The following is a 14,987-nucleotide window of genomic DNA, read 5'->3' on the forward strand; positions in this document are numbered from 1 at the left end:
TGCGAGAATACTTGCATTAATAATATACTTCACTGTTCTCTGACACTTAAAATAGCATTTAATATTGTATGTGTTTTTGTAAAAATGATAGTACATTATATTAAAACGCAAACAAACCGATAGCTGATAGTAACTTGTAATTGGAACGTCGGTTCTAGCCAATCAGCTTTCTTCTCTTCTCCCCTTGTTTACGACGTCGTCGACAAGGTTAACAGGGGGAGGGAGAGTACCAGACAGATCAGGGTGGGTGCTACGGGAGAGGAAGTCTTTTTAGTATTTTTTTAGTTTGGGGTTTGATAAGGTTTTCATCAGTGTTCGTTACCTTAGACAAAGAGGGTAAGTAAAGTGTTTAACTGCTTTTGAACTACTTCAGTTGATGGTTTGGAGCTTTGAAAAAACGTGTCACAAAATTGGGTTTTATAGTTTAAACATTTTTTGCGTTCCTTTGCAAAATTATGTAGTGGGTGAATCTCTAATGTGTTGGCGATCGTTTCAGCGACGTAGTTTTTGTTTCTGGTACACCACGGTTAGTGTAACGCTTGCTTACTTAATTTCAAGCAGTGTTGTGTGCATTCTTTCACCGTAGTTTTTGCACAAAATCAAACTCGTGTGTGTCTTGGGTTTTTTTTTTTTTTTTTTTTTTTTTTTTTTTTTTTTTTAAACATTATGATTTTTATCAGAATTACTTTCTATCGCTTTTTTCTTTCTTTTTTTTTTTAGTAATTTTAGTCAACACAGACACTGCCCTAGGATGTTTTTCACTTCAAAGTATGACCCTGCCTCGTTATCTGTTTGGTTTGCCGTCTCATGTAATTCCCCGGAATTGCCTTAGAAGGTGCTGCATGATAACTGCCATCAGTACACGGGGGAGAACATTTGTAGGATGGCTACGGTGTTGTACTGCACCAGTTGTCTCGAACAAGTGAAAATACTACAATATAGTCCTGTTGCTGCATTCATTATCAGTTGAATATGTTCGTTATTCACTATTATCCAGTATTCATTATTGCACCAGTTATTGGGTAGAACATTCTTATAAATTAACCTTTCATTCAATACTGTGTCTTGTTTACACACAATCCGATTCCCTGAAATGCATTAGACACAATTTGAGAATCGAAAGTTACTGTGGTGTTAAATATTTGCCTTGACTCCCAATCCAGTGTGATGTGAACATACATGTTTGTGAAAGAAAAAAAAACAAAAAACACTATACTGTGCCAGGCAGCTAAACGTACATTTGTTTTAGAAATGTAAGCTGTAATATGGATGGGAAGCAAAGCAACAGGTTTCAGCCTCTGTGCATGGTCTATTTCCTAAAAGCCTTTGTTTAGCATTTACATCAAAGGTCTTTTTTATTTTTTTATTAACACAATATGCAGCGAAATGTATGTCCCAAATTTACTGCTGCTGCTGGTACTATTTTAGATGCAACTTAACAATGTAAAATTGCATACAGGTATTGTAAAGAGAATGTCTACTGTTATCATAATGATTGGATGAATGTTTCATTAAAAAGCCATAAGTAAACGATAGCCCCCAAACTTGTTGCCTTGTTGTTGAAAGGAAGTTTCCTTTTAATGCATCTGTACTAATAATATAATGTACTTCTAATAGAGAAGAAACTGATGTTCAAAAATTTCCCAAGCATAACCCCCATAACAAAGATAGCTTTGCTACGATCTATTCAACTGAATTGCCACTTTAACATTTCCAATGGAGTTAAGGTTTACTGGAAAATAACCAGTGACGTGTTTTTGCTGTTAAAGCAGGCTGTTGTGTAAAGCTGGCATTAAACACGTATTTTTCTTTCACAAGGTTAATCCATTGTTTAAAAAAAAAAAAAAAAAAAAAAAAAAAAAAAACGAAAAACTTCCCCATATAATAAATAACATACTGTAACTTTAAATGTTGCAAATCCAAGTCCTTTAAAAAAAAAAAAAAAAAAAAAAAAAAAAAAAAATCTGCCTCAACCTAACTGATAGAGGAATAGTTCATAACAATGATTGACGTGCGTGTTCGTCAACCGCACCAGACGTGGGCGGATTTTTCAGCAACGTTGACAAACCACAGACGTGGAGGCGTGTCTTTTTTTAATAGTAAAGATAGATTGAAGGGTTTGGGGCTTGTAGGCGAGTTGAATTTGGTAGAAAATCAAAGAGCAGTAGAAGGGGAAATTTGGGTAAGAATTTGTAGGTAGGTTTAATATTTAATTACGAATTTAGTGGTAGGGTCGTGGGAACATGCCAGTACAACGCAGAGGCCTTTTTAAATAAGTAATGTCTTTGTTTTCAAGGGGTTGAATGTTAAATGATCCAACGAGATAGAACAAAAGGACACTGTTTTTAGACAGGAAATAAAATTATGTTTAGGGATTTAGGTTTGTCTGGCTTTACATTTTTACGTTTTAATCGCCTATAATTAATGTAGAGGATTCGGGTAAGTAACTAACTGCTGCCATTTCAAACAGTTATGAGTTCGTTTGGATGAGTACAGCACAGCAACTGTACTGCTTGGGTGATTGGTAATCAGTATGATCTAGATAGATTTAATTTTATTTCGGTCCTTCGTAACGAGATGTATGTTAGTTTTGCTTTTGGGTGTATATTCCCCGTGGGATCAAATATGGAAAATCGTCTATCTTATAAATGGGTAAGTCTAAATAAGCCCTTTCATTTTAAACTAAAACTGTAGTATCACTGTTACTAGATACAGCTTCTGATCTAGGTTACTGTAATTCATTTAAACGAATGAAAAACATTCCTGCAAAGAGGAAGTCTGTTTTATATAGCCGTGTACTGTAGTTACAATTTATAATTTTAAACAAGAGTTTGTATAGGAGGTGTGTTTGGGGTTCTTTCTGATAAAACATTTAGTTAGCAGTCTGTGGGGATTTGAATTCATAACGCTGCCATCAAAAATGTTACACAAACACGACAGCTTTATCTGTTCTAACTTTTGTGCAGTATATGGGCCATTCATACATACAGCCACATAACTTGTGCGTTTCTTAATTCTGAGCTCTTCTGCAAACATTACAATACTAATGGACTGCCTCGTTCTACCCACGTCCACCCACCACCCTGCACCCTACAATCTGTTTGTCACATAATTATAGTATTGCATGCCCAGCACTGTAACGCAAGATTAGAAACCCAGTCCTGGGTTTCAGAACTATCCTTGGTTAATAATATTGTTTAATCGGGAGACAGGAGTTTGAGCAATCTCATCTCTTAACAACCCGACCAGCTAAACCGCTTTAGCAGCGTGGTCAACTCAATAGTAAACACAAAGACTGGAGAATACTCTTGTTGAGCAATATTAGGATGCTGCAGGAATGAGCAGTGCCAGTTCCTTACCACCCTGCAGACTGTACAAGGTGGCAGAGAGTAAGTGGTTTGCATAAACCGGGCTGTAAAAAGCCAGCTGGGACAACATCTTTATCTTGGTCAAGATATGTGGTTTACAGTGTGTGTGGACATCTAAAGTCTTTGCTTAGTAAACCTAAAACATAACCTACAAGCTTTGGGTAATAGTTGCGTGTAGAATGTAATTGTCAGACTTTCATAACAAGTCACATAATGCTATTTTCATTGTAAAACCAATTGCTGGTTGAAGTTACATTTTCTTATTCTTTTTGTTATCCAGTACAGTATATATGATTGTGCGTTATGGTGGCAAAATGAGATTGATTGGCTCTTATATTATAAATGTGCAGACTGCAGGAACTTGGCAAATTGTTGCTCACTAAATGTTTTGGAAGCTAGTTTGTGAAACAAAACCATGCATCTCCTTTTAAACGTGTTGCCATGGTAAATTCAATATTGGTGGTAAATGTTTCCTCATTTTAAAAATTTATATTATAAATCTCATAGCTAAGTAAGTACTGTATGTATCTGTCTGCACTTGCTTTCACAGATGGAGAATATTAATGAGCTGTAAACCGTTAACCTTTGCAGGCTTAGTTGTGGACAATTTTGTTAAGTAGGTTGTACAGTAGGTAGCCGACTCCCTAAAATGAACATGATCCCTAGGGTGGTGGTACTGTAGCTTTGACTTGATTGGAAAGACTAACCAAGGCATATGCACTGTAACCTAGATACTTCAGTTCCTTTTTTAGCAGCAGGTACTATACGATGTAGGTGGCTGTCAAGAAAACCACAGGCAAAAAAGAATGCAAACTAATAGGTCAATTCCAATCTGTTTGTATTCTGCAACAGTAGGCAACAGTGCCATCTATATTTAGCCTACTACTCAGTACCTGCATTTTGTTATTCAGTAGAAGAGAAAGCTACTGCTGGAAACATTGGCTGTACTGACTATTTGTAGGTAAATTAACACAATAAAGCTCAGTAGTCTGCTGTTCAGTTTAATCACTGAATTTAAGTTTTGTTGTAATATTTCAAATGTTCTGACTGACCGTTGTATAAAATTTTCCACATTTTAGTTTTTTTTAAATACCTGTATGTCAGATCAAAGGTCAAACATCTTGATGTTTTGTGCATAGTTTGTTCTAGTGAGCACATTTCACTGGGAAATGTGAAATTAATTAAAATGTGTACAATGGGGAGGCAATCTGAGCAGTTTTGAGACACAAAGCTGAAAAACCTGTTCCTTGGCTGTTAAGACATTAATAACTTTGATCTGACATCTGTCTCTTTGGTTTAAGATGGCCCACTCACTGCCTGTTAACGCATCAATAACACTACAGTATCGGGCTGTCTCACCATATATACACTGGAGCTTGTTGTCAAGTCACTGTTTTGGTGACTGTTTGATTTCCCAGTTTACTAGTGTGCACTGGTTACATTTTCACAAATTAAGTCACCTGCTCTTCATAGAAGATAAATCAACCAATCATGCACGTGTTCATTTTCTGTTGTGCAGTATGATATTTGGGATTAAGATCTTTTCACTGATTTTTTTTATTGGGGGGGGGGGAATGTAAATGACACGATTGAGCAATACTAGTAAACCATTGTAATGGTGAAAATGACACCTGGCTGTGTGATTGAAAGCCAACTACTTTGACTGTACTGTAGGCCTGTTTTTCATGTTCCGGTGCATTTACAGCTGTATTATAGGATGTGGCAACCCCTAACCCGCTACACATGCAGTTACCACAGAAACTTCAAGTTACGTAGCTCTTTATAGAAGTGCGAAGATATTGTTCGATATGCACTGTAAACAGTTATACTGTATAGCATGTGGCTAATTGCGGCACAAAATGGCTCCGCTTGCAAGAAGTAATTTTCCTGTCAAGTTGCAGATTGCCTGTGTACAGTAAAAGGTGACATTTCAGCAGTTTTCTTTGTCACTTGTATTTATCTGATAATTGGACAGGAAGAATAAAACTTCAGTAGCTCCATCAGTGCCAAGAACTACTCTTATGAAATAAAAGTACAGTAGACTGTGTTGTACCTATGGTGAACTTGGCAATACACTGCTAGTGTGTTTGAGGACTGATAAATAGTGATGCTCATTGCACAATATACCCAACTGTGTATTTCGTACAGTAGCTCAAAGCCAGATGGATGTGTATGTGTCTCTGTGTGGAGCAGACAGCTGGCGCTGGGTTGCATTGGGAACTGTGTCAGAAGTTTAAAAGCGAGTACCTGAATTTCTCTGAAGCTCGCTTCTAAGAGATATAAAAGAAAGACCGTGTCTGGTGTTTAGTCACAACCCAAGGGTTCCATCTTTTAAAGGTAGGTCTTTTATTTGTACTGTAGTGAAAGCTGTGTCTGAGGTGGGTTTTCAGACACTTTGTATCCCTCAGTTGCCTGCATGACAGTATTTTTATTGATGGACTGTAAAGTCAGGACTAGATGTCACGGTGTGGTGTTTCAGATCTTTGCTGTCAGACTAGTGAGACTTCTCTTCAACTGCAGCATGTTTTTCACATCTTCATATATTTGTTAACATTTTAAACAGAATTCTGTCGAACAATTTAAGCTGCCTGTGTAATGAAGGGAAGGATATTTACCCAGGGGTTTGACTTGGTGTACATTTGTCATTGGTAATCAATTATAAGTGATCGTGTAAGCTGTTTTTGTTTAATACATAACAGTAAACCCATAGCAATCATTCTCTAATGTTTTATTCTCTGCAATGTAATTTAGACCTGTGAAGCTTTGAAAACCTGCAGATTGGATTTTCTCCATTAAATGTGGACCTAAACTGAAAAGCTGTGGTCCTGAGCGAAGTGCTTTAGTGTACAGTATGTCCCGGGCCAGTAAGGCAGGCCATGTGAATGCTGGAGTGTGCAAGTGTGCTTGCAGTATTGGTAGGAGGAGATCAAAAGACCTAAATGTAAAAAAAAAAAAAAAAAAAAAAAAAAAAATTTAAACACAAAACAGGCACGTCTCTTAACTTTGCTGGTTGATTTTCATAAGATGGCATTCAAGAACGTGTGGCTCAAGGCCAAAGGTATTATAAATCTTTTTTACTGTCTCAATTCTCGCACTGTGAAAGTCCTTGTCGTTGTAATATTCTCACTGCAGAACATGCTGCCATTCAGCCTGTCAGAATTTTTTATAAAAGCCAATGCATACTTGCAAAACGGTTAATATAGGACATAATAAAAACATCACTTCTATTGCAAATGGCCGTGTCCTTGGAGGGGGTTGAGATGGAGCACAGCAGCACTTCACATCCGTCGGGGTTCCAGGAAGTTTTCTGTAAGACACTGACAGGTGTATCTGTAGTTTTAAACATCCCCCCCCCCCATTTGTTTTAGTTTGAATTTATTGTATAGTATATGTAAAATTCTTGCTTGACATGTGTGAAACTTAGTTAGGAGGGAAACAAATAAAAAACTGTACAACACTATAGGAGTACAAGGATTGTCCACACCAAAATCATTTTCTATGCCCTTTAGTGATATTTAAAGGATCCACAACATAGCTGTTATGGATGCGGGGACCAACAACCTAAAATCTAGCCCAATATAGGCTAAAAAGTTGTTTTGTGGATTTCGTGTCTGTCTGCCTCCTGTCATACTTTTACTTATTATATTATGCGGGATAACGCCTGCAGAACTCTGCATACTTGCATTGAAGTGACTCCACTGGCATTCTAAAATGAGTCTTGCAGTCTCTTTAACAGTCATGCCTTGGAAGGAAATGAATGCCAGCGCAGCTGTTTGAACCCCTGGCCGAGTTAGAGGCACACAATAGGATAGTGATTCAGCAGTCCATGCGAGTACCCCCCTCCTCCTTGTGAACACCTGCTCAATAACAGCCCGAGTCCGGTTTGCCTGCTACTTTACAGTACAGTTGAAACTTTATTTCCAAAGTGTGTTTTCCAGACTGGCTTGCAGCATTTAATCAGTGCGCATTGTTCAAAAGTTATACATTGTCGCACAATGCCATGTTGTGTCTGCCTGTGTACACAGAAGATTACTTACTGTACTTCTCCTTTGCTAATATGCCATTCCCTTCAGAATAGTGCAGGATAAAAAAAAGCACCAAAACAGATGGACACCAGGTTCTTGCTTCCCACTCTTATGTTTACAGCTCAGTGTTGTGAACAGTTCTCCTCTTCTGTCCAGTTTTCAATTGATTGAAGTGTACAGCTGTGTAGTAATGGTACCAGATCTCTAACATATCACATTGCCCTGTCTGTTGGATGGGGGGAGGGGAAGGAGAAGGGAAATGGCAATCAATTGAGGGGGTTCTCTTTGTGCACTCTGTACAGTAAGTTTACATTTGAAAACTGAAATCAAACATTTTAGTTTCGACATTGCCTGCTGTCTAGCATACATTAACAAATCAAGTGAAATGCAGTCGTGAGGGAGTCTATTTCAAACTACTGTATATGGTAATTCAAAATATTGGGCTGGAATGTCGCCTAAATTATAGTTGTAAGTAAAAGGATCCTAACAAGCAGATTTCTAGTATAAAGGTTTTTGGCACTGTTGATGTCCCTGTGATGAGATTCTTGTCTTTTACTGTACTGCTGACAGGCTGAATCCCCTGGAAGTGTTAATGTAAGGTACTGTGCGGTCCTGTGTGTCATTTGGTGGAGTTAGACCAGTTTTACTGCAAGTACTGCATCAGTGTGGCTCCTTGCCTTGCAGACATCAAGAATCCTTGTGATCAGGAGAAATTGAAGGGTTAAAGTTGCTTAAGCATATTCATGACACAACCACCTGGAAGTCATCTAGCCTGACAAACCAGGATTGAGGTGAAATATCCACTGTGCAACAGTAGACTTGGCCTGCCATCCTATCTTTAAACCAGCAGCTCTTGCAGCCAGTTCCTGGGCAGCAATGATTTATTTTGTAGAGAGCGAAGAAGGGCTCAGGGTAGAAACACTGTAATTGTTTTCAAAGTTGATTAGTCTTGCCTAAACTCTTTCTTTACATTGTTTTTTTTTTTCTTTTTTCTGTTGACAGGATCTGTAGGTGGGATATGGCTCAAGAAACTAACCAAACCCAAGGGCCTATGCTCTGTACCACCGGCTGCGGATTTTATGGGAACCCGCGCACAAATGGCATGTGCTCGGTTTGTTATAAGGACTTTCTGCAGAGACAAAACAGCAATGGAAGAGTTAGCCCCCCTGGTAAGCACAAGGCGAGCGGTACAGCACAGTTTAGCACAGACTATCTGAATACTAGTGGACAGTATTTGTTACTTTATTTTTTGGGTAATTACTCACCAAACTTATGTGTTGATAGTGACAGGTATTAAGGATTGATTGTTTTTCTACAGCGTCTACTGGTGTCAGTAGTATAGGAGATTCTTTACCAACGCAGTGCTCGGAAGCCAGTACTGTAGATGCAACGCCAGCGTTAGTCCAGGCAGCTGCACCGTCCGAACAAAGCAGGTACGCTGTGCTATTTGTGACCAAATCCTTTGATTCATATGAATGTATGAACAGGTTCGTTTTGTAGCCTACATGTTAAGTCATCAGTTTCTGATTTGAAAGAAATATTTAAGTCTTTTGATGTAGCTACAGTATGTATTAGCAATTTTGCCTTGTGTAAATGGGAGTCAGTCTTTTTTAAATGACTGTAGCCTCTGGGTTGGAGTATTCTGTTTAGTGCATTGTACATATATATTTAAGCTTTGAAACTTCCCAGACCTTCCTGGATCAAACGGAAGCAATTCACTGGCTGTCCTTTTTTTGTTGTCCACTTTCTTTTTTCCTAAAAATTAAATCTCCTTTAATTCCCACATTGTGGTTCAACCTGCACACACCCTCCACATCAGCTGTTAGTGTAGTGTATCTGGAGACAGGTTTATGAATAGATTTCCATTCCAGTTCCCGTGGCAGTTGCAGGGGGATGGGTCTGTGACACAGGGGTTTGGTTTTCATTGAATCGCGTTTTCAACTTTTTAGACTGCCATATTTCTTAATTTGTGAGCTATTGAAAACAAACATGCAGTGAGCATGCTATGAAATGTCCACCTTGATGCAGAGTATGGATTGCTGCTTTTACCTCAGCATTACTACTTGGTGCTTAAGGTTTTTTTACAACACCAGCTTTACATCCAAGTTATTCCTTCTGTAGGTTAAGATTTTTGTAATCTCAAAGATGTGTCATCACTGTGGATGAGGGAACTTGATTTACATTGCTAAATCAAGTATATATTTAGTATATACACTCTTATTGAAAAGTTTTTTTTTTTTTGTTATTTAAGAATAAATGTCTTGGTTTTGGACCTCCTTTTTTGACATGCATATATTTCATAAATCTTCATATGTGCTGTTTTACCTGCAGTGTTGTCTCCAGCCAGTCTCTGTCACAAACATCCGAAACAAATTCTGAAGAGGATGACGCAACGGGGTGCAAAGTAGAGTCTAAAACGGAAGAATTGCAAGGTACATGGTTTAAACGGTTTTTATTACCCTGGGTATTACTGGATGTTGCCCTCTTGTGGTAACTTACTGTTACTACAGATTCCACACACCTTCATCTTCTAAATAAACACGTGACATAATAGGTAGGTCATCAAAATGAAGTTAAACTGAGTGTTAACCAAGAGAGCATGCTTATTTAAAGTGTCCATACTTAATCATTCAGCTTTAAAAACCCGACGCAACATGTTTGTTTTCACTCTTTGGAAACTTGATCAGGGCTTCTGTTGAGCCTTTGTCTACTGGACAGAGTTCCTGAGCACTGGATACAGTGCCAGGCTGCCCTTAATAATATGGCAGCCTTGCACCACCCTAGAAAGCAGAACCAGATAGCACATTGAATGTTATTTTAACAGCTATTGACTGTTTGTGGGGGAAATCCTGCTGTAAAAATATTTGTTGAATGCACCAGGCAATGAGCTCATAGGAAGAGCCTCGCAGGACAGTGCAGAGAGCAGAAAAGGTGACAGTGGAAGGGAAGATTGCTCCATGGATCTGTGTGATTTAGACACCTCTGAGGCAGAGCTAGGTTCTAGTGGTAGTGCAGCAACTAAGTTTGCCGATCTTACTCATGTGGCGGACAATACAAGAGCCAAAAGAAAGTTTGATGAAACTGATCGGGTATTAGATGGAATCCGTGGTAAGTGATACCCAAACTTTTTTTGTAATTATTTTTAATGTAAAAAAAGAAAACACCTTAAATTGACAGCGTTGTCCTAAAACAGTAGTCACAGAAATGTATTCCACAGGCATTCCTGTATTTCCCCTTCCAGCTCAAGTGTACTGCCTGATCCAATAGATCGGACTGTATGTGAGACGGAGGCTTCTTGAACGTAATGAAAAATGCCATTTAAAAAAAAAAAAAAAAAAAAAAAAAAAAAAAAAATTGAAAAAGCTTTTGCTTTGTTTAGGAGGAAAATAAGACAACTGAGGAAAAATAAGGTGACAAAAGGTTAGTGTTTTAACCTTTTCATACCTTTAAAAGCTCTCTGTAACATGTTTTATGGGGTGTGTCCCGGCAAAGAAAGTGGTTATTTGTTGAATACAGCAGGTATTGGAGCTTTTTCTGAACTGTCATCCTTTAGAGTTCACACGGCTATGCGTTTTCACTTTATTATGGTGCTTTCTTATTTTATATGGGTGAATGAAAACGACAGTGGTATAAACCCCTTGAATGAAAACTGTTGCAGTAGTGAGACATCCCTCTAACCTCAAACATGGCAGACATCCCTCTAGCCTCAGTCATGGTTTAAGACAGAAACAATCATCTGTTTCTATTCTGTTCAAATCCCTTACCTCAACATTTTTGGATTTAACAACTCTGTGTGTGTGTCTAATGTATATATATTATTTTTAATTTTTTTCATATACAAAGTTGAATGTATTACTAATGGAGGTTTTGGTTGGTCCCTTAGCTTCAGCCTCAGACGAGTCTGACCAGGCTTCTTCAGAAGGGCAGGACAAGTCACCCGAAAAGGCCAAACAGAAAAAGAATCGCTGCTTTTTGTGCCGGAAGAAAGTGGGACTTACTGGTACGTGCAAGAGCTTCACCTAGTGCCATCTAGCTGGGTCACAATCTATTGAGTTTGGCTTTAAAGTTTATTTCCCTCCAAGAAAAGATAACTGTTGCCCCTCATTGTTACCTACCTCCGTTAATTTCATATGCGTTTGTGTAATTCTCATGTTCTTGTTTTCTTCACAGGCTTTGATTGCAGATGTGGGAATTTGTTTTGTGGCGTCCATCGTTACTCTGACCTTCACAATTGTACTTTCGATTACAAGGCTGATGCAGCTGAGAAAATTAGAAAAGAAAACCCAGTAGTTGTTGGAGAAAAGATCCAGAAAATTTGAACAGTGGCTTGTTTTTGGATTTTGTAACAATCTGCAACTTAGATTGACTTAAGCTTATTGTGTTTTTTTGGGGTTTTTTTTGTCATTTAATGGGAGTTCTGAGCAATGTATCCTATATAGACCCTTAAATCATGCATGCCACCAGGAATCGCATTTTGAAAATTACTTTTAAAATATTCTTTGTATTTTTTTTATGATATTATTTTTTAATTTCCTTTTGGATGTTGTGGTTGGGTAAATCTAAGGAAACTTTAGGAGTAATACCATTTTATGCCATCTTAATTTTAGTTAAGTGCAGAGTTTACAGAACAGTTAGGTAAAAAATACTAGAGGGCTGTGCTCTTCCAGTATTTACAAACAAGCATGTTGTCACCTTGAAAATTTATTTCCTTTGTATATAGCTTATCCTTCTCCTGCAGCACGATTTCTCTTTTGAAATTGCCTTTTCGAGGCACACTTAGGTATCAATAATTGAATGTATTCTAATCATTTTATGGCTGCTTTTGTTCTTCATTAATGAAACAGGATTTCAACAAATAATATTGGCATATTCGCTTATTTGCTCCCGCAACTTGTGTCTGAGTAATTTTAGGAGTGTATGCTGTAAAAGTTTGTGTGTGTTTCATTTTGAATGGGGTGGGGTGGGGAGAGAGCCTGTATGCCATTCATTGCTGGCTGTGAGTATCATCCTGGGAAATAGTTCATATAACTGAGCTTGCACAAATGAAGTATGACCTGAAATTGTGCTGTATTTATGTTAGTTTATTCACTGTCTTAACTTTGATTAAATAAAGTTAAAAACAAATTGTTTTATACTTTTTTTTAATTAATTTAATTTCTTTGCGCCAAACAGAAGTCTATAATTGGGGTGAGTGGGAAGCTTTTGATTTTACACTTTGTTTTCTTTAATAATGACGTTCTTAATCCTACTGGAATAGTCAATTCTCACTAATATGAATTTCAAGGGGCTGGCAAAAAAAAAAAAATGTATGTTGTACAGTGTGCATTATTCACTGCTTTCAACACCCCTAGTTTTGTCTGCCAGAAGTTCTTTGCGCTGTTCACTTATTTCTGTGCTTCATGGAAATGGGTTGGGTTGGAGACAAGACTATTCTGCTTTTTTTTTTTTTTTTTTTTTTTTTAAATGTATGTAAGCCTAAAAGCTTCGATAGCAATAGAATTGTATGCATGAAAAGGATGTGTGGGTTTGATGGGAAATACTGTATTTTGTATGTTCTCTATACAGTAGATTTAAGTTCAAACTGAAAATGCTTAAGAAATCAGGTACTGCAATTTATTGGAGGGAATTTAAACGAAGAACTGTATGAAATCGGTTATGGCTGTGCCATATTCATTCTAAAGTACAGCTATGGCAGTGCCATAAACCTTGCTTTGATTTAGGTCTAGGTTTGACCACTTCACAGTATGATGAATAATGTGTGATCTTGAAAGCACATGGACAGGTTGGTGTTTCGATTAACTGGCATAAGTTAATGAAGAAAATGTAATTACTGTAAAAATGAGTGAGTAATAACCATGTATGTAAACAAGGATTAAAATGCAAAATTATTCATTGACTCAAGAACTGTAATTTTAGACAGCGCGTTGGGTTTGTTGATAATCATCATTTAGAACTACTTTGTCTTATATTTGTATGATTAGATATAGGGAGAGGAGAGCCAGACATTTCATTTTTAGAGTAGTACAGTAGAAGTAAATAAACTACGAAATATAACAAATGTTACATTTTGACTCTAGCCAACTTGACATTTTGGATATTATTATTATTATTTAGTTTTTTTTATACTTGGACAAATGTTGCGGATTCTTGTTCAGTTATTGAATAAAGCGACAAATACTATACACAATTTTTATTTTCATTTGAACCCCATCCAGGGAATGGAGACCTGTCAAGTGGATCCTGTGTAACTTCCAGAAGTGCTTCAGAGCTCCTCTTTGATGGAGTATATTGTGCATTTTTCCAGCCTTTGATATGAAAGTAATAAATGTTTGATCCATTTTGTGAAGGTGTGTATGTGTGAACATGAGATGCAGCACAAGGCAAGGAGCATAACAACAAACTAAAAATTCATATGAAGGAGAAATCTGAGGAATTTAAAATGGTAGAGATGAAACGGGTTGCTGCATACACGTTGAACATAAAGATTTTTAACAATGTAGACCAGCAGGGACCATGCATATAATTTTAGGTTGGATGTAAGGGACTATGCTTTTTACTGGATGATGATGCCTTTGGCTGTAAAGTTTAATGGGAACAAAGAAGATGCTAAACCAGCCATTGTAGATTTAATCTTGTTTATAATTTGCTATTTCCTCGGATCTCAGTTACTATTCAAAATTGTTTTTGAAAGGGGTTGTCACAAATACAGGCTGTCACCAGACCACATGCCTATCACGTGCCTCTGATATGCTTGGGAGAAGGATAACAACACACCCAACCACAGATACTGAGCTACAGCAGATGTGCCAGGAGGAATGCAAGAACTCTTCTCACATGTTCAGGCTAATCAACTGCAGCAAGGGAGTTTTCCTACTGCCCGGAGTTCTGAGAAACTAGCATTCTTATTGTGTTCTCTATATTAGCTTTGCATATCATTTTTATATAGTATGTGTTGGACTCCAGCTAGGACTTGATGCATTATTTCCCTGTCATGTGTCACTTCTATAAATTATGCAATGAAATTTGATTAATTTGTACCAAAGGTTATTTGGATGTTACAGCAAACCAAGCAGTTCTGGTTTATTTCCATCCTACATTCTAGTGATTAGACCAGAATTGTACATCAAACTACCTGTCAATACAGCACAGCCCTCCAGAAACTGCTGAATCCAAATGAATCAAGTAACTTCTGGAACTGGTTCACAAAAAAAAAAAAAAAAAATTAATTTCTTTCTCTAATATCCTTCTGGCTCCTCAGATTGACCAGGTTTTGCAACAGTAAGAGTTGCTTTATTTGTGTAAAATAAAATATAGTAAAAAGGGCAGTAGTTTTAATGCATGTTGGTGTGAATCTCGCTCAATTATTTACACCATAAACAAAAGTAAAGTGCATGGACAGCATTTAAGAGGAATGTTTTAACATTTTGAGGTGTTTCACATTTCAACGTTCATTTTTCAAAAAGCTTCGCTGTTTTAATTATTTATTATTTTATTTGTATTTTTTTTGAAAATCTATAAAATGCACAATTTATTTAAAAAATGTGTAGCACCAGGTTGCTGAGTCATGCAGAAAGCTGGCACTAATTAGTGACGA

At 37.3% G+C, this 14,987-nt stretch overlaps 1 protein-coding gene across 4 annotated transcripts; it reads left to right on the top strand.

Annotated features, from left to right (window-relative positions):
* The first annotated feature begins 230 nt into the window (after positions 1-230).
* LOC121298890 (AN1-type zinc finger protein 6-like) lies at positions 231-12,527 on the top strand. 4 transcript variants are annotated; one of them, XM_041226187.1, is made up of 6 exons: positions 231-336; positions 8,396-8,562; positions 8,712-8,826; positions 9,725-9,825; positions 11,277-11,393; positions 11,564-12,527. In XM_041226187.1, exons 2-6 carry the CDS (start codon positions 8,412-8,414, stop codon positions 11,710-11,712), a joined length of 633 nt encoding a protein of 210 aa, XP_041082121.1. In that variant the 5' UTR covers positions 231-336; positions 8,396-8,411; the 3' UTR covers positions 11,713-12,527. The 4 variants fall into 4 exon arrangements, with proteins under 4 accessions (XP_041082121.1, XP_041082119.1, XP_041082122.1 ...); XM_041226185.1 differs by lacking the exon at positions 231-336 and adding an exon at positions 1,985-2,196; XM_041226188.1 differs by lacking the exon at positions 231-336 and adding an exon at positions 2,118-2,182.
* The last annotated feature ends 2,460 nt before the right edge of the window (positions 12,528-14,987 follow it).

The sequence above is a fragment of the Polyodon spathula genome, chromosome 24, assembly GCF_017654505.1.
Source record: "Polyodon spathula isolate WHYD16114869_AA chromosome 24, ASM1765450v1, whole genome shotgun sequence".
Lineage (NCBI taxonomy): Eukaryota > Metazoa > Chordata > Actinopteri > Acipenseriformes > Polyodontidae > Polyodon > Polyodon spathula.

Coding starts and splice junctions, on each gene's coding strand:
- LOC121298890 (XM_041226185.1), top strand. CDS start 2,003: ATGATTGACGTGCGTGTTCGTCAACCGCACCAGACGTGGGCGGATTTT. Junction 2,197..8,395: donor ATTTGGGTAAGAATTTGTAG/GTAGGTTTAATA, acceptor TTCTGTTGACAG/GATCTGTAGGTGGGATATGG. Junction 8,563..8,711: donor TGGAAGAGTTAGCCCCCCTG/GTAAGCACAAGG, acceptor GTTTTTCTACAG/CGTCTACTGGTGTCAGTAGT.